Here is a 20,486-nt window from a genome sequence, read left to right as displayed (position 1 = left end):
TTCAGAAGCAGATTGTGAGTCGGGGGAGGGGAAAAAATTTCCTAACCATTAGAAATGTCCAAAAGTATGAGAGGGAGAGAGAGGCAGTAAGCACTCCATTCATGGGAGTCTTCAAGCTGATGCTAATGACCACTTGTCAGGGTTACCAGGCTGGAGGTCCTGCTCAGGTACAGGTTGGACTAGATGACCTGTCCCTTTCATTTCTCGAGATTCTATAATTTAACCTTTATTTATATTTAAATTTATAATTTAAGATTCTATAATTTAATCTTTTGGGAAGAAGTATTTTCAATCAGCAAATTTGCCCTAATTTTAACCACTTTGGTTAGAAGTCTTTCAAGAAACATATTTATTGACTTTTAAAACAATCTACTCAGATATTCATATGGATCTCTCCTCATCCATTTGGGCAGTCCTTCCAACAATGCATATCACAGCCCATCCGTGCCTATATATCCTATACATTCTTGTCTATGTCTTCCCCATATATTTACCACAGGGGTCCACCCAACATGCTCAAGCCCGTCCTCTCTTTTTTCTAACATTTCAAAGTCACCAGTGGAGTACCTGGGGTGTCCACCTGTGATCCCTTGCTGTCCCCTTGCCACATGCCCATTTTAACTTTTCAACAAACAATTCCCCAATGACAACCACTCATGTTCTTCAAAGTTCCTCATTGGTCATAGCCTGCTCGCACCCATCATCTACTTCTTCATTACTTTCTATGTGAAAGTGATTTTGAGCTCTTCAGAGACTGTTCATGTGTCACAGCCACACAACATCAGTAAAGTATTAGTATTCTTGGAAGACTGCAGAGCCTTCTGGAAGAGATCCATAACCACATAAAAGTTTGGCCTAACCATCCACAAAGGAAAAACCAAGTGGATGAACAGTGTTTATTGCTGACATTCTAATGGCAGAGACCACATGCTAGATACAAATAAGCTATAGACAGGATAAATTGGAAAAAAATCAACAGAGAGAAGGCAGTAAAATTGAGACACATCAGGAAAGACTTCCTGTAGAAGGCAGGTTTTTAACGAGATTTGAAGGAAGCCAGGAGGCAGAGATGAGGAAAGATCTTCAGGAAATTGTAAAGCTTCCTAATGACCTCAAACTCCTCCTGAAAACAAGGTCCTAGCTTTTAATAAAAATATTGAACATAAGTTGTCTTTGATGAATCCAGGCCACTCCTCAGACTATCAATTGCTATACCATAATTTAGTGATGCTTCCAGAAGCTGTTGAAGTACAAGACTCTTTATACCAGTCCACTCCCTTTTTTTTAGTTCCTTATTTGCCTCTAGCAACACTGAAAGCTACCTACTTACTGGTTTACTGGCTAGACTTCTTTCCCAATGACCAAGTCTTAAACTCAGTTCACTTCAGATCTCATGGATTGGACAGCAAAAGGTCCCTGCCCAAGCACCACTTAATGTTTTTTGTTTTGTTTTTTGGGGGGGCCCTCCTGACTCACAGTGAATGTAAATAGTAACTGTTTCTCTTTTGGCCAGAGACCCTAAAACTCCCAGTTTGATTTTTTTTTTTAAATTAAAGGGGCCATCCCTTGACTCGCTTTTTTTTTTTTAAAGGATAGGCAATGGGGTTAAGTGACTTGCCCAAGGTCGCACAACTAGTAAGTGTTATGTGTCTGAGGCCGGATTTGAACTCAGGTCCTCCTGAATCCAGGGCTGGTGCTCTATTCACTGCGCCACCTAGCTGCCCCCCCTTGACTCACTTCTTAAAGTGACCCACTCACCGAATGGGTGTTGCCTCACTCAAAGTGAGAACCTGTAAAGACCTTAGCTTAAAAAGGTCAAGGTCTCCCACTGCATCCTGAGCCACCTCCAGGCATCCTGATCAATATCTGGCCACTGGACCCAGATAGCTCCAGAGGAGAAAGTGAGGCTGGTGACTTTGCAGAGCCCTCCCTCACTCAAAACAAAGTCAATTGCAAGTCATGTCATCATCTCCCTGATGTCATGGTCTTTGAAAATGAAGGACAAACCACAATTTGCCTCTAGCAGCCTAATTACCCCCTTCTGATGGTATGCCTTGGGCTAGATTGAGTAGATATACTATTGTTGTTGAGTCTGTAATGTCCAGTGACCCCACTTGGGGTTTTCTTGGCAAAGATGTTGGATTTGTTTGTCATTTCCTTCTCCAGCTCATCTTACAGATAAGGAAACTGAAGCAAACAGAGTTAAGGGACCTGCCCAGGGTCACACTGCTAGTAGGTGTCTGAGGCCAATTTGAACTCAGGAAGATGAGTCTTCCTGACTTCAGGCCCTGTGCTCTATCTGCTAGCTGCCCCAGATATACTATAGTAGATATAATTTTAGTAACGATCAAAAACAATCAACAAGCCTCTCTTAAGTGATAACTATGTACCAGGCACTATTCTAAGCACTGGAGAAACAAAGACAACAAAACAAAACAATACAAAGATTGAATGAGGGCCTAAAAGGCAATTCTGAATAACCTGCATAAATGACAGCAATTTTGGCTTCTTAGTAGCTGATAAATCCTTATAAATTTACCAGAAAAGGGGCCTCTGGATTCAAAAGTAACTTCCTAAGTCATATGTCTGACCATGTCATGTATACTGGCTCTCTCTCTCTCTCTGTCTCCCTCTCTCCCCTTCCCCACCCCCAACCTCAGTAGCTTCCCATTTTAATCCTCCAGGATCAAATGGAAACTCCTGTTTGGCCCCTTTCTATATTTCTAGTCTTCTTATAATTTACTCCTCTCCACAACACTCCACTCCTAACCTCATGCATTTTCACTGGCTCTCCCCCATGCCTGGAATGCCCCTTGCCTCACTTCTATTTCTTAACTTCCCTCAAGTTTCAGTTCAAATAACATCTTCTGCAAGAAGTCTTTTCTGGTTCCCCTAAATGGTAATGTCTTCCCTCCAAGAATACCTCCAATTAACATGGTATTTATCTTACATGTCCAATGTACGTTGTTTGTTTATCAACAGACTTGGAATGTGAGAACCAAGATGGCAGACTGAGAGGGAACAGTGGTAGTGAGCTCTTTTCCATAAATTCTTCTGACCACATCTGGAAAATGTACCAGACAGCATGCTAATGGAGAAATCCAAAAATAAAAAAATAAAAAACCCGTCACAATGAGTCCTCTGTCTAGCTTATCTTGTCATAGAGAGATAAATAGGGAGGTCTTCAGACTCTGAAGATGGGGTTGGGCCATGAGCATGATGCTCATGGAGCACCTCAGCAAGAGGCTATACACTAGGACAAGAGGAGGTCTCACATACATACTGGAGCACACCCAGACCCACACTGGAATAATGCAATGGAGATATGATAAGTTCCACTTCACAGATCCAGGATAGAGTGAGAAGAGGAGCTATACTCAGCAGTGGTGTTGCTGGGCAGAGATGCTCTGGGTAGTGTGCCAAGAAAGGAGCAAATTCAGAAGCCAACGGCGGCAGCAACAGTGGTGTGGCTCAGACCTCGAAAACAAAGCAGGATCTCACTTCCAGTATCTAGCCTAACCTGCAGAAGAATAACCAGGGCAGGAATCCCAGACCAAAGGTGAACCTGCTTCCCCAACTGATAAACGGCCAAAGGATATGAACAGGCAGTTTTCAGATGAAGAAATTAAAGCTATCTGTAGTCATGAAAAATGCTCTAAATCACTATTGATTAGAGAAATGCAAATAAAAACAACTCTGAGGTACCACATCATACCTATCAGATTGGCTAACATGACAAAACAGGAAAATGATAAATGTTGGAGAAGATATGGGAAAATTGGAACACTAATGCATTGTTAGTAGAGTTGTGAACTGATCCAGTCATTCTGGAAAGCAATTTGGAACTATGCCCGAAGGGTTATAAAACTGTGCATACCCTTTGACCCAGCAACCACTTCTAGGTCTGTACCCCAAGAGATCACAAAAATGAGAAAAGGACCCATATGTACAAAAATATTTATTTTTTGCACTTTTTGTGGTAGCCAAGAATTGGAAATTGAGGGGATGCCCATCAAATGGGGAATGGCTGAATAAGTTGTGATATATGAATATAATGGAATACTACTGTGCTTTAAGAAATGATGAGCAGGCGGACTTCAGAAAAACCTGGAAAGACTTATATGAATTGATGCTGAGTGAAATGAGCAGAACCAGAAGACCAGGATACAAAGTAACAGCCACATTGTGTAATGACTAACTTTCATGGATTTGGCCCTTCTGAACAATGCAAGGATCTAACACATCTCCAAAAGACTCATGATGGAAAATGCTGTCCACATCCACAGAAAGAACTATGGAGTCTGAATGCAGATGGAAGCACACTATTTGGCCTCTTTTTTTTCTTTTGTTGTTTTGTTTTGCTTCTTCTTTCTTGTGGTTCCTGTTCCTTGCATTGGTTCTAAAACTTCTTTACAACATGACTAATGTGAAAATATGTTTAATATGAATGTATATGCAGAGCCTACATCAGATTTCATGCCATCTTGGGGAAGGGGGGAAGGGAGGGAAGGGGAGAAAATGTAAAACTCAAAATCTTATGGAAGTGAATGTTGAAAACTAAAAATAAATTAATTAAAAATGTAAAAAAAAAAAATGAACCTATAATTCTACTGCTCTGAGCCAAAAGAGTTTTCCAATTGGCTGGCAGGCACTGCATTCAGTAGTGGTCTACTCTTGGTCAATGTCGATGCTAGAAGAAATGAGAGAAAAAAGAAATCTGCCAGAACCCTGCCATATAGTGGCAAGGATGCTCAAGACACTAACACAGAAGACAACACCAAAACATCTATAAGCAAAAGCCTTAGAGAAAAACACAGGTTGGGCACAAATTCTACCAGAATTCCTAGAAAATGTGAAGCAAGAGATGGCTTTTTTTTTTAAGTTTAAAAATGTTTTTATAAATGAAATGAGAGTACTTGAGGATAAAACTGGAAAAGAAATGAGTTCTATGGAAGATAGAAATGGAAGGGGAATTAACAACTTAGCATAAGAGGTACAAAACCTTGACCAAGTCAAAAAAAAAAAAATTCTGAAAATCTGAATGGACCAAACAGAAGCCAATGACTCCATGAGGCAACGAGAAATATTAAAACAAAGTCAAAAGACAAAAAAAAATCTAAGCAAAAACAACTGACCTGGAAAACTGATAGAAGAGAAAAAAAATTAAGAATCATTAGATTCTGTGAACACTAGAACCCTAAAAAGAGCCTCTATATCCTATTTCAAGAAATCTTAAAAGAAAACTGCCCCAATCTCTTAGCACCAGAAGGCAAGGTAGAAATAGAATCCACTGGTCACCTCCTAAAAGAAATCCCTAAATGAAAATTCCCAGGAACAATCATGGCTAAAAGCCAGAACTTCCAAGTCAAAGATAAAGTACCGCAGCTAGAAAGAATTCAAGTACTGAGGAGCCATAGTCAGTATCACACTTGACTTAATAGGCACCATTGTAAAGCATCAGAGAATTTGGAATATGATATTCCAGAAGGTAAAGGATATGGGCTTTGCTCAAGAATAATGTACTCAGCAAAACTAAGTATGATGCTGGGGCGGGGCGGGGGGAGGCGGGCAGGAAATGGACCTTTAATGAAATAGACTTCCAAGCATCCCTGATGAAAAGACCACGTGTTGAGAAACTTTGAAGTTCAAACACAGGAGTTAAGAGAAACATAGAGAAGTAAACATGAATGAACAATGATAAAGAACTCAACAGGGATAAAGTGATTACATTCAAATACAGGGAGATGATACATGTGTCCCCTCTGATCCCTATCACTATTAGTCTTCATAGAGAGTATCCAATTAGACAAGACCTGGAAGTGGTTCTGCGGTATTACATGGTAATGAGTTTTATCTTTGTTCTGTTCTTAATGGGGTATGGATAGGGGTTTGAAGTGAGAAGACAGATCGTGACTGATTAAAACAAATTATGTATATATATATATATATATATATGTGTGTGTGTGTGTGTGTGTGTGTGTACATATATACATACAATACACATATACAGAAAACTTGGAAACTCTGATCAACACAATAACCAACCATAATTCCTCATGATGAAGCCTGTTGCCCATCTTCTGGGAGGGGTGAAGGACTTGGAGCACAGATTGAGACCTTTTTTTTTTTTTAAACAGAGCCAATGAGAAATGTTTTGGTTGATTATACTACATACATTTTTGTTTTTGTTTTGTTTTTCTTGCTTTCTCAAGGGGGGGAAGGGGAAGAAGTAAGAGGAAGAGAAGGCTGATCTTTGTTTCAAAATAAAATTTAATTAAAAAAAAAAAAGATGTGAGCTCTTTGAGGACAGAGACAGTGTTTTTGCCTTTGGACCTCCAGGTCTTAGCCCAATGACCAGAACATAGTAAAGCCTTAATAAATGCTTGTTGACTTAACAGTGCCTAACCCATAGAATGCATTTAACAAATGTCTAGCTGAAGTGTTACTTTATTTGGATTTTTAACTTTTATATTAAAAAAGGGTAATCTGGACCAAAAAAAAATAAAAGTACCTAATCATTAGCATGTACAGCAAAAATTAAACAGATGTATTTAGACGGAGACAGAGCCAAAACTAGGGCTAACACATCTAGGCAGATACCTGGGACACAATACTCAAGAGAAACTCAACAGTACTACTTTTTCTAATCTGGTATGGAAAGATTTCAACTTGTATCCATGCAGAGTACCTACAATAATGAAATCATGGAGCTTTTGAAGTCCTGAAGTATCTACAACTCCTTTTTCCTACTATAGAAAAAAAAAATGCACGTTCTAATGCCAGAAAACCCTCCTCTTCACAGCACATAAGTATTTGTTTTATAGTAAATTGAATTGCATGTGGTACGGTGTAGATTGGACAGCAGACAAAACACTCAGGGGGCACAACTTTTGAACACTGGGGAACCCCGATTTTCAAGTCTCGGCACTCAAATGCTTTGTCTTGGCTCTGATTAGAAATGATCATAATACAAAAAATACATAAATCAGAAACTCAGAGCAAAATGATCTCAATCTGGGAACTTTCATAACTCCAACGAAGTATCCAAATTTGCAAGCATTCCTTAGTAAACTGAAAACACACCCACCACATCCCCCACTAAAGGCATGCTTTGATGTTGTGAGCCGAGGAGGTGACCCTCACATCTCAGACTTATGCCAGTCAGGTACAAGCTCTAGCAAGCCCTACCCCAAGCTGGGAACGACTGACCAAAGAGGGCCATATAAATGTACTGAGATATTAGTGCCATAAAAAACTAACAACAACAAAAAAAAAACCATAAAAAATTTCAGAGAAACTTGGGAAGACTTGTATTAACTACTACAGAAAAAAATAAAAAAAAAACAGAACCAAGGACATAATTTACATAATGGCCACAGTAAGAGAGATAAAACATTTAAAGACATCTTAATTCTCATGAATACAGTAACCAGATTTGACTCTTGATGACTGATGGTTAAGCATGCCTCCTCCTCCTCGGGAAAATGGTGGTAGATTACAGCTGTGAAATGTGATACGTTGTTAGATGCGATATGTTTTGTGACAAGCAAGGGATATGATATAAGAAACATACATCAATAAAATGTTAATGAACAAAACAAAGTGTGTGTGTGTGTGTGTGTGTGGGTTCTAATTACTACGAATTATTAGTCACCTAGGTATTTGAAGTTCTAATTATGTAAAATATGGTGCAAGCATACAGCCTTGTTTCATTCCATTGATGACTGGGAGAACATTGTCCATTATCTAGAACCCAGGCAATCATGCTGTCGTGAAACTGACATACAATACTGATAAACTTCTCTGGACAACCAAAAGTTGACATAATTTGAGGTTGACACACACATTGCCAGAGATAGCTCAGTGTTTGACAGGCTCCAAAGGAAAATACAGGAGAGAAGAGGTATTAGACTATCACAGAGCCACAGTGTCTGACCTCTTTGTATGCCTGTGAAACCTGGACAGTACATCAGCGCCATGCCAGGAAACTGAATTGCTTTCATCTGAATTGTCTTAGGAAGATTCTGAAGATCACCTGGCAGGGTTAAGATACTAGGCACTGAGGTCCTTTCTCAAATTAAACTGCCAAGCATTCAAACTCTGCTCCAGAGAGCACAGCTTCGAGGGGCTGGTCACGTCGTTCGAATACAAACTTGCCCAAAAGACTATTTCATGGAGAACTCACACATGGCAAGCATTCACATGGCGGTCAGAAGAAGCGATGCAAGGACATGCTCAAGGTCCCTCTTAAGGAGACACTGGCACAGGAACACTCGGAATGGCGTGCCCACATCTGAGAAGGTGCTGTGCTCTATGAGCAAAGCAGAATTGAAGAAGCCTAGAAGAAACATGAGATGCGCTAATTTAGAGAATCCACCCCAAATGTTCACATGGACTGTTTGTGCCCGACCTGTGGTAGAACATTCCGAGCTCGTATTGGTCTCATCAGCCACAGCCAGATATGCTAAAACTGACTCTAGCATGGTGATGTCATTCTGGTCCTCTTCAAGAATGAAGGACAACAATCAATCAACCATGTAAAATATGGTAACTGACTCTAACCCAATGGGAATACACAGTGAGAACTTGAACAATGCCACCATTTCAAGGGACTCCTTATTCACAAAATGGAGAGGCACTGTCAGACACTGCCATCACAATGGTTGGTTTTGCTTACTTATTCTTTCTTTCTTATAAGGAATGGTTGAATCTGAGGTGCTTTGAGTATTTTGGCTAGAATTTCTGTAGTGCTTTAAGATACACAAAGCACTTTCCATATATTATCTCATTTAATCCTCACAAGAACCCTATGAAGTAGGTGCTACTAGTATTCCCATTTTGCAGACAAGGAAACTAGGGTTGACAGAAGTGAACCCCTAATTGTCCAGTGTCACACAGCTGGTTAGGGTCTGGATCAGGATTCTAACTTATCTTTTCCTGATTCCAAGTGCCACCTAAATGCCTCTATAAAAGTTATTTTGAAAAAGAAAAGTTTTGAGCTCATGGACCTTAAAAAAACTTAGCTAAGTTTGGAGAGTTTTGTCATCAGAAGGTTGGCTTCCAGGTAAATATACTTATTTCTTTGGTCACACCAATCATGAGACCATGTAGGTGGGGAGGTGTCTACTGCAATCTGGGTGTAGAGTACATATCCACACAGGTGAAATGATGCATCTTTTGAAGCAATGAACTGTCTTTGGTTCTCATTTTTCTTTAAAAAAAAAAAAAGCATAAGAGGAAAAAAAATGTTTTCAGTAACCTGAGCCTTAAAAAAATGCAAAAATGATTTCAACAAGGCATTCCTTACCAATGTAATATTTAATATTTAGGAGATGTGTAAATATACAAACAGCAATTTTTAAAACTTGTGAACAGTTGTCCTTACAAAATGACAGCAACCAGTAAATAAATCCCTCCCATATTTTTTGTACAAACTACATGATTTTGATATACAAAGATTCTGGGTTTTGTTTTTTTTTTTTATTACACTGACAATGTACAACCAAGATTATTTACAATTCAAAAAAAAAAAAGGATAGAAACCACAATTTAACATTCTGCTACTGTCAACCACTATTGCTTAGGAGGTAGCTTTAATTAACGAAATGAACTGAAGCCACATTTCCCATCATATGTTCTATCAAATAATTTACATACAAAGATAAAAATTCATTATATGCACAGTATATACAGTTTAAACTTTAAAACTGCAATCTAGCTTAATTTTTTTTTCATGTTTCCAGAATAACTGGTAATGGCAGTGGGTTGGCTACTGATTTTGCCTATCATTCAAAACACATATTGGACAGCTGTGACTGGTTATAAGACTTCAGATTGTCTTGACCTACAGGCCCACCTACTAAAACTTGGTAAATTAGGGGTGTTGTTTTTTTTTTTTAACTTAAGACAGAAGCTTTTTCAAATCTCAACAATACCTTTACCCTACCTTATCTCACTAGATCTTCCCAGTATCCAAGCTACTCCCTGCTTATAAATTAGGCACACTTTTGGGAACTATAAGAATTGCTAAGAAAAATTAATGCAGGTTTCTGACAGTACCTTGGGTATTGGGAGAACCTAGTACACTAGGAACTATCTGTTTAAGTACTTTGAATCATACTTAGTCTGAGTTTCCTCCAATGAAATCTATTCATTCCCCAAAGCCTACTTTGATTTCAGTATAAATCAACATATAAACAGATACGTTGCCGTGCAAATTAGAAAGTATCTGTAGGGCCCATGATGTTATGAGAGTGTTGTCTTAGAAAAACAGATGGATCTCTGAAGTATCTTAGGTATGATGAAAAAAATCCCATTTCACTCATTTTAGACCAATTAATTTCACTCATTTTAGTCCTTTAAGATCTTCTTGTAGAAGGATCTGAATGATCTCAAAACATGAAGGAAAAAAATTTCATTAAAACCATTTTTAATAGGAGAAAATAACCATTCAAGTTCTACTGTAATCTGACAGCTGTTAATATTTTTAATAGCTTTTACAAATTTGGGGGTTCATCAATTCTTTCAAAGTATTATTCTGCTAAGTCAAAATACTAAACATAAACCCAAGTTTTGATGCCTACACCCCCTCACAGTTCTGTCTGGGAGACATTCCCTTATTGGCTCTGCACTACATTGTCCTGAGATTAATGCTGAAAACACTATACAAAATTAGCATGGCATTTTTTTTTCCTTATAGGAAGTCACATTTTAACTTAATTTTCTAATATTAACAGCTGTTCTTTACCTTGTGCTTAACAGGGAAGTGGGGATGAACTGGTCTCTTGCAAATCAGATGAAGCAAAATACAACTAAGATATGTTAAAAAGTTTTTCAAGTTAGAAAACCATATAAAAGGAAGGACAGTGCTTGGAAATGGATTTTCGTTTATTACAATTTAGGCCCCTGTTCTTTGAAAATGTATGGTATGAGAAACACCCTGCTACCTTCTCTTTTTCTTAGTGACACCAGGCAGGAACAACGGAAGTGCTTTTCCAACAAAACTTCAGAATAGTGTACACTTACTTGAGAAAAATCATACTTTTACTTTTTAAAAGGGAGTTGGGAGGGGGAGGGTGACAACAGAATAACTTATTAACAGCGTTCATCAGTCTTTAACTCTCGGTATGTTATACGCATAACGGACCAAAGGGAATCCCTTACTCTGGTAGAAGCAGGCACGCCCACAGGCCTGCACTTGGTCTGAACTGTCCGAGACAAATGAGTCTTCCTCATCTGCGTAATCAGAGTGAGCCGACTGAGTCCCACAGTCGGACCAGTAACCATCTGGTCGCTGGCAAGGCGCCACAGCCAACGCAGGACAGCTGTGTGATTTAATTAAGTGTTTGCATGACACTGGCTTTGTCAGAAGGAAGGATTCGCAACAGTCACACACGGTCAGGTTTCCCTGCAAGTGTGAATACATGCCACAGTCATAGTAGAAATCCTGGGTCACACAACCACCCTGGCTACTGATAGAAACGGCAACAGACCCATTCTTCCTGGTAATGTGTCGCCGCAGTAACTTCCAGTCTTCCTTAAATTTGGGGTTGAAGAAAACATACAGGACTGGATTCAGGCAAGCAGGCAACGGGAAAAATATCAAAGTGACAGACTTCATGATCTCTGGGCTGACGGAAATTGCAGTGATTAATGGTGCAAATGAGAAAAATGCAACGGGGCAAAAAAAGATGCAGTTGGTGAATATGAGCCAAGCGACATGCTTAATCATGCTAGCCTGGGAATGCTCCGAGAGGTCCTCTTTTTCCAGGTTGCAGTAAAGTTTGGTGTAGATGATAGCCATCAGGAGAAATGCTAATGAGTTGAGCAGCACCAGGGTGACAGTAAACCCCAAGGAAGCGGTTTCACCAGTGGGGAAGGGCAAGCAGAGGGGAGACGCAGAATATTCCCCTCTGTGGAAGAGAGGCAAGCACCCGGCCACCGCGGCGCACAGAAATGCCAACACGGCGGCCGCCTGGAACTGTCTCACATGGTTGCTCTTCCCATTTTTCAGGATCTCCTTGGCGGATAAGCTTCGTTCAACAGCTGCCAGCATCAATAAAAATATGGCACTTTCCGACGAAAAGACTGCAAGGAAGCCAGCAACTTTGCAACCATTGCCGGTCTCCCACCAGATCCCAAATTCAGCAAATCTTCCCCAAGAGACAGCATCCAGGAAAGTTAAAATGCCAGTATAGATGCCCGTGAGTAAGTTGGACACAGAAATCAGGCCTATGAACAGCTTGGAGGAAGGCCATGGAGCACGAGCGGCAAATGTCGTTACAAGGACAAGTAGGTTGAAAAACAGCGCGACCAAGAAAATAAACCACACAGTGAGACGGATCATCCAGCTCCCCAGCAGATATTCACAGGGCTTAAAGGCACCTGAAAGGAAAAAAAGGGGGGGGGGCAGGAGGAGGAGAAAGGACAGTTTTAAAAATGAAGTTGTTTCAGCATAAAAAGTAATGACCATTTTCCTGCTTCCACAATCCACATGCTCTAGAGAATTAACTTTAAACTGAAAATGAGAGGTGGTTTCTAAGAACAATTTAGTTTAGGACTAATCTGAAATAATTGCTTTGAGTGTCTGCTAAGTAAGTCTCATTATACTTCTCTATAATGCACTTAAGTCCAAAGTGTTTTCACAAGGCCCCATATGTATAAAAACACTTACGGCAGCTTTTTTTATTTTTGGTAGTAGCAAAGAAACTAAGCAGGGATCCATCTATTAGGGAATGGCCAAACAAATTACTGCATATTAATATAATGGAATGATAACTGTGTCTTAAGAAGGGATAAAATGGTTTCAGAGAAACCTGGGAAGTCTTGTATGGACTGATACATTTGTGAAGTGAAGAGAACCAGGAATACAATTTATACAACAATAATACCTTCAAGGCAAACAATGTGGAAACACTTCAGAACTCTGATCGATGCAATGATCAGCCATTATTCCCGGGCTAATGGTGAAGCATGTTCCCTCCAGCTCCCGACAGAGCTGTCATGGACTCCAGGGGCAGAATGAGGCATACATTTCTGAACACAGAACATGTGGGAATGCGTTTTGCTTGACTGTGTATTTCTGTTAGAAGGACTTTCTTTATTCTTTTCCAGTGGTGAGGGTAGGGTAGGGGCAGGGCAGAGCCGGAGGGCTATTGATAAGATAGGGAAAAAAACAGGAAGGAAAGAAAGAAAATTCTGGGAAAGAACAGAAGGCAGACCAGAATGAAGGACCGCTTTGAAAGCTATGTACTTAAAAGGAAAAGGAAGCCAGACATAATAACAGAGACCTGAAGTTTCATGTACCCTTCTCTTTTGTCTCTTCTACTATGTACAGGGAAAGGCCCATTCTATTTGGTGTTTTGTTAAGTACAGAATAAAGATTTTTGTTTGTTTGTTTTCTTAAGGGCTTTCATATCCATTATCTCATTTGAGGTTCATAACAACCTCCTAAGGCAAGAGATAACACTCTCTCCTCCCACATGGGGAAACTGAGACCTAAAACTGTTAAATAACTTGGTCAAGATCTCAGAGTAATTAGGCTCCTGACTCTGAGTTCACCAATCTTTCCACTACAATGTGACACCACCCAAAGAGTGCAGAATTTAACAATGTGCTCTGGGGCAGCTAGCTGGCGCAGTGGATAGAGCACTGGCCCTAAAGTCAGGAGGACCTGAGTTCAAATCCGGCCTCAGAACAACACTTGACACTTACTAGCTGTGTGACCCTGGGCAAGTGACTTAACCCCAATTGCCTAACCAAAAAAAAAAAAAAAAAAGAATGTGCTCAGTTCTGCCTGTATTTTGCAGCAATACACTTGTCCAAGTAATTAATTCTGGCACACCAGCTACCCAATACATGCCATGCTGTAGTCACTTATAAAGCAACCCCGAGGAGAAACCTCACGTTGCGGGTATCTGACAAAAAGGACCAAGCCTTCGGTTTATGCTGAGACATTTTCTGAAGTATTCTCTCTCTCCATATGTGAACTGTCAGGAAGCCTGCCTTGATAAGCAACACGGGCAGTCCAGCCTACAACTCTGAGAAGCTCACTTCATAGAAAATAACCGAAGATCAAGGCCTGAGCTCCTTAGGCCCATCAACCCTTCCACATTAAAGGCCTGGAACCATTCAACTCTAACCTTGTTCCCAACCGACGCAGGAAAAATAAATTTTCAGCTAAAATGAGGAAAATTTGTTCCACAGATCAACAAATAACTGTCGAGCTTATGGGGACTAAATGTAACGGCTCTGTGGACTGTTTCTTGTAGACTCTGGCAAGGACTAATTCGCAAAGTGAAACATGTTATATAAAATTTGCGGCACACTTTGTATTTTCTTTCATTCAACAAATATTCTTAGAATCTTGACTAAACGTCAGGCCCAGTGCTAGGTGCCACAGAGAATACAAAGACATAGGATACCTGGTGTGGACAACTGTGGTAATCATCATTAGAAAGGTGACATGAACTCAGTATGAGGTAGGTCCGTTTTATTAACTTCTTTTTTTTTTTAATAGTTGAGGAATGTCTGCTTATGGCACACCCCATAAAGCCACAGCCCCACAGGGGAAGAGGAAAGGACACTCACAGCTGCAGGTCAGACCACCCTCTAAGAAGGAGTAAACTGGAATCACCGGGGAAAACCTCAGTCAGGTGACTGACCAGCAGTGGATGGAATGGGCGCAGAAGGAAGGGGGGCTCCCCTCAGGAAGCATGAAGGCCTTCTGCATATCAGTCCTTTCTGGGCTGGAGGGACAGAGGGAGAAATGCCCAGCTCTACAGGTACAGAAGGGAGCATCTGATCATTGAGCTAACAGAAACTCAAGAGATGGAAGCCACACAGAAGCTGGTGGCAGCAAAAAGGTCAAACTCTTGCTTATCTGAGGGCTGGTGCTTCCATACTCTGTTAGTCAGTGAAATGAGGTTCTCCCTCCCATTTCCAAAATCAAACTTCAGAGTGTGGCCCAGGGTTCAACTGTGAGCATGACCCTTCTTTCAGCCCAAGAGAGTGGTTTTTCTCCCGATCTGCCCCTGGTCCCAATGAGTCAGAAAAAAAAAACCAAAACACAACCTAAAAGTTAATGGTTTTGATTCTCTGTCCTGAACCTAAGGCCCCAGGCTATGCTACTGTACCATCAAACAGATCTAATATAGATCAAACAAATTCTATCAGATACATTTTATTTCATCTTTCCTTTCAAAGTGGAATTTCAAATCACTTCACTCGCGGCTATTCCTCTCTAGAAATCAAAGTCTGACGTTAACATATTCTCTTTTAGCTTAGTACCTTCCTCTTTTTTTTTTTTTTAATCAGTGTATGGGGGGAATGGGAGGAGAAGTGTCAGTAACTGTCTCATCTCAGAATCTAGGAATTCTAAGTCAGTCAATCGACCAGCATTTATTAAAGGGTTACCATGAGTCAGTCACTATGCCAAGTGCTGGGATCCAAACACCAGCTCTCATCCTCAAGGAGTGCACATTCTAACAGAGAAGACAACAACCCTAGTCTTGGAGGGATGGACTTTGTCTCCATCAGAATGTAAGTTCCTGGAGGGCAGGGACTGTTTCATTGCACATATCTGTCTCCAGTACCTACCACTGGTGCATCATAGGCAACTTTATAAATGCCTGTTGATTGACCAAGGAGACCAGAATTCATATCCCAACTCTGCCACTTGCTGGATGCGTAATTCTCATTTATCTTCCATAAGCCTCAATCTCAATAGGCAACCAGGCGGCTCAGAGCACTAAGCCTAGGGTCAGGAGAACTTGAGTTCAAATCTGGCCCCAAATACTTACTATCTGTCTGACCTTGGGCAAAGTCACTTAACTGCTGTCTGTCTCAGTTTCCTCAACTGTAAAATAGTGATAATAGCAGCATCTCCCTCTCAAGGTCATTGTAAGGATCAAATGAGAGATCTGTAAAGAGCTTAGCACAGGGCCTGGCATATAGTAAGCCTTTAATAAATGCTTGCTGATTTACTGACTTAGAACTCCAAGATCCTAAGATGTCACAGCTGCTGGATTCCAGGAATTTTTAAATATTCTTGTTTAAAAAAAGCAAAAAAAAACACTCTTACTTCCCGTTCTGGTATACCGATTACAATGATTTAAAAAAATAGACAGAGAAAGTTTCTAAGTGCTTAATAAATTCTTGGAACACCCTGAATTGCCCCATCCAGTCTCCCCCCTACAGACTGCAGGGAGGGAACCTTATTTCAGAACCCCCAGAAGGTTTGGAGGAGATATACCCAGTAGTTTGAAATAAAAACAGCAATCAGCCAAATTGCTGACCCTACCTGTTGCAGGAGTACAGTGGATAATTGCCTGGCTATGTTCTTCTTTCTCAGTCCTAACTGTGAGATCTGCTGGGTCAGCTGTACCAGAGAATATAACATACAATCACATTTTTGACCACGGTTGATAATCAGAAAAACATCTGTCCATACATGACAAATCCAAAGTTTTCTTAAATAAGAATTCACATTAAATCCCATTGAGAGTTCTGCCCCTGCTTTAAGATACATCTTCTTGCATTTTTTTTTCATTCATCCACACAGTAGCATAAACAACACAAACAAAAAGTCATCTTTCATTTGCCAACACCAGTCACAGAAACAACTGCTCCCTCAAAAAGAGGGCTTGCCTCTGGTTTTACAGAGCACTTGCCTTTCTCCTGGCTGGAGGAAACGCTGTGGTCTGGGAGACTGGCCTCATCTGCGTTTGAGTCTGTGTAAGAATCACAACCCCAAAATGCACAGCACTGGTATGCGTATGGCACAGATAAAGACCTAAATCAAAAGGAAACAAGAGCTTTTGAAATCTACATTAAACCACTGAAGTTCTCTAAGGGTGGGGTGTGTGTGTGTGTCTGTGTGTGTATGTGTCTGTGTGTTCATTTTTTCATGAATTAGCTAAAGGTACAGCAATCAGGCCTTCACTAATGTCACACTGCTTGTATCACCTTGATTGGAGATTAACTCTCAAGTTTTTGAAAACTGTCTCCATGGAGCACAAACACTGGCAGGGGGAGTCTACACCAAGTTAGAAAAACTTCAAGTACGAACCTAGGGGTGGATTGTAGGCCTGCTGTCTAAGGACCAGTACAGTTAAGTTCAGACAAGCTCATCAACACAAGGTGATGAATTTTTAGGTCACACCCAATTTTTTGAAGACTAAGTTGTCATAAAGGGGTGGCAATCTGCTACAGTGGAGATAGTAAACCCTCTCCTAGATTCCTTCCTGATTCCGGACTGGTCCAATCTGCCCACACCTCCTCTTGGAAGATGCCTTCTGCCCCTGCAGCATCCTCCTCTGATTAGCAAGTTCCTCCCAGAACCTTCATTTTGAGAAAATGAGCAGGCCAGCCATGCCTTCATCATTCCTCTCCCCACTCAACTTTTGCCTCTGAATTTTTCTCCCACACTGCCTCATGGGTACCTTCTCCTGACCTCCTCCTCCCCACTTTTCAGCTCTCTTTTATGGGATGTTGTCCTTCATTACGATGGGGAGGCAAGATCCTTGAAGGCAGGAATTGTCTTTCTTTTTGATTTGGCTTTGTATTCCCAGCAAGGGCCCAAAGTCATGCTTAGTGACTAATAACTCACATGCTAACAAATTACAGAGCCTTGAACCACAATATATAGCAGTCAGGAAAAAGAGGAGTGCCCAGCTTTATATGAAGTATGCTCCTGACAAACTGGGTCTAAAACCAAAGTTTGTAAATAAAATCACACTTAAAATATGTTACAGGAGAGGTTGTGGTGGGCAGTGGAAGAAGGATTAGATTCAGAGAGGCATCAGGCACAAGGGGAATGAAGCTGGATTAGAATTAGGGTCCCCCTCTGGGATCGGGGGCAAGTAAATCATTCTGTTGCCAGGCTTCATTTTGATGACTTCTCATACCTCTTCTAACCCTAAATCCTGGTTCTGTAAGTCAGAGAATCGAGGCTGAAATCCTAGCTTTGGCCCAGGGTCCAAACCCTGGTTCTTCTACCTCCTGCCTAGCCTAGGTAAGCTCAGGTGAGTCACTCTCTGGGCCTTAGTTTTCTAAGGGTTGACGTGAATTAGGTAAAGTCAGGTGTAATCTGTTAAGCCCTTTGCAAATCTTAAAGCACTACATAAATGTTAACTATGATGATGATGATGATGATTATATCTACAATTCTATGGGTATTATCAAAAGTCTTCTTGTAAATAATACACACTGCTCCTGCTTGTCTTTGATACAAATCCAGATTTTCATGTTGTATCTGTCTACACTGACCTATCAAATAAGTCCTTAGAAATCTTGTATAATTGTCTTCATCTACTGCAGGGATCTTCTATTCTACCACCATGTACTGACTAACAAGTCTTTCTGCTGCACATCATAGAACAAGCCAAACAAACCTGTCCTGTGGACGATGCTCATCATTATGACTTCCAGTCCTAGAAAATAGGGTCACATAATTTCTTTATGCACCCATAAGGGGAATGGGAGAAGAGTTAAGCTGCCTAGAAATATTCAGAACAAAGTCTGGATTTCATTTTTTCTCCCAACCAGGATCCTACTTAATTGAGAGCAGATGAGACTTGGAGTCAGGAAGGCCCAAATTCAAATCCTGCTTCAGCAACTTTCTAGCTGTGGGACCTTCTAACTGAGGCATCCTTTCTATACCTACTTTCCTCATCTGTAAAATGATAGGGTTGGACTTGAAGGCCTCTAAGGACTCTTCCATCTCTATATCTATGATCCCATGTTCTTTAACAAGGAAAAATGGTGGGGGGAGTGGGGTGGAGGAGAATACCTGAGATTCACAAAGTCTTTTGCTGATAATGCTTCTTTCAGGTGAAAGTTGCCCATCAGTTTTAGCTGGTTTAACCCATTCAGTCCTTCTGTTGGAAATGAAGTCAGTTCATTGAAACTGATATCTCTAAAAAAACCAATATTAAACCTTAGATTAACATACCATAGTGTTAAGTCACATGAAGACATTCTGTAAGTACCTTCAATGTAAGAGAAAAAGTTAGTGGCTTAATTTGGAACATCTGAGTTTTCAACAAATAAACATCTACCAAGCCAATTGCTTTCTCAAAAATGATTATCACACAGTGTTGTCAAAATCAGAACCAAAGCAGCTTGTTCAGTTGGGAGGCATGCCAAGTACAAAAGAGAAAAAAGAAAAGGGAAAATATTTTGACAAGGCCCCTAGGCTCGGTGACACCAGAGTCCCAGTATTTGAATGTATTAAAGTATATTATGACTGTATAAAATTGCCTACTTACAGGTTAGTGATTGACCCAAGCTTAATGAATGCTCCACTGTGAACTTCCTGGATCAGGTTTCTACTCAGATCTCTGTAATTATTAGAATAGTATGTTAATCTTCTCAAATAAGCTCTCAAAATGACAGTCCCTTGCCCTGCTTTAGAAACTGCGGTAGTCATATAACATCTCTGATAAGAAAAAAAACTCTATTTTTTAAAAAATATTTTTCAAGATTCTGTTGAACACACCCTTTGTACCCATCTCTCTCTGTCTCTGTCTCTGTCTCTCTCTCTCTCTCTTTCCCTCTCTTTCAGAAATATGTTTAAGCAGTACAGACTTTAGTTGACCCATTTTAGAACAGTTGGGAATATTCTGAACCTTATCATGCTGGAACTCGTTCAAAAATATAAACGATGTAACCTTTGGTACTATTACCTAGGTGAGGAAAAGTCTGGCTCACAACAAGGTTGAGAATATTAATAGGATTTATAGTATTTACTTGCTCAAAGGTCAGTGATAAGGCCTAGTGAGAGGACAAATAATCAATACACCTATACTGATACACATGCAAACAATACCATTCCAGGAGGGATTCAGATATGTTTTTTCCAAGCAGGAAATAAGAGTTTCATCTCTAATAGACATGTTTTATATACAGAATATGGAAATGCAACATACAGGAATTGGATGTCATGGAATTCATAAGTCATGGAAGTGATGATCCCTAATAGCTAAAAATTTGGATTTGGTAGAATTTTTAACCACTCTGACAACAAGGAGTTTCTTCCTTATTTCATCCATTGGGAAAATAGGAAAATCCCTCATGGTGGGTCCTAAAATATGGAGAAACAAGAGCATGTCTGCTGTGGTTTTTCAGTGCTTCCAAGGCAATGGAAGCCAGGAGTCAGGTCCCTTTCTTGCTTTTCTGCCTAGATCATCAGGCTCGCCAACCACTGGCACAGACCAAGCACACCAGGGCAAGAGACTGATTCAATGATCTCTAAAATGTTTCTTGTAGAAACATCTCTTATCTACAAGGAGAGTCCACACGGACTAAGATCAGAAACAACATTAAGTTTTGCTTCTCATACTACTTTTCAGGGAGACATCTGTTCTACATTTCACTTTAGACCTTTAAGTGATTTCGTTTCTCTTTGATTCCATCACAAAAGCATTTAAGCCGCAGGGATAGGAAGACAAAATTAACGATGATTCTTACTCTCAAGGAGCTTACAT

General features: G+C 40.3%; 1 protein-coding gene across 1 annotated transcript in view; it reads right to left on the bottom strand.

Moving 5' to 3' along the window:
• Window positions 1-9,848: 9,848 nt before the first annotated feature.
• The window catches only part of LGR4 (leucine rich repeat containing G protein-coupled receptor 4), a 122,654-nt gene continuing 112,016 nt past the window's right edge, over window positions 9,849-20,486 (bottom strand). The window contains exons 14-18 of the mRNA XM_027852653.1: window positions 19,269-19,340; window positions 18,791-18,916; window positions 16,671-16,792; window positions 16,301-16,378; window positions 9,849-12,384 (exon numbers count right to left, since the gene is read on the bottom strand). Of these exons, the coding sequence (XP_027708454.1) occupies window positions 11,108-12,384; window positions 16,301-16,378; window positions 16,671-16,792; window positions 18,791-18,916; window positions 19,269-19,340 (1,675 nt within the window). The 3' untranslated portion in view covers window positions 9,849-11,107. The remainder of the gene's footprint in view (window positions 12,385-16,300; window positions 16,379-16,670; window positions 16,793-18,790; window positions 18,917-19,268; window positions 19,341-20,486) is intronic.

The sequence above is a fragment of the Vombatus ursinus genome, unplaced genomic scaffold, assembly GCF_900497805.2.
Source record: "Vombatus ursinus unplaced genomic scaffold, bare-nosed wombat genome assembly UNPS02009770.1, whole genome shotgun sequence".
Classification (NCBI taxonomy): domain Eukaryota; kingdom Metazoa; phylum Chordata; class Mammalia; order Diprotodontia; family Vombatidae; genus Vombatus; species Vombatus ursinus.
Note: the sequence above shows the minus strand (reverse complement) of the source record. Positions and strands in the feature narration are given on the sequence as shown.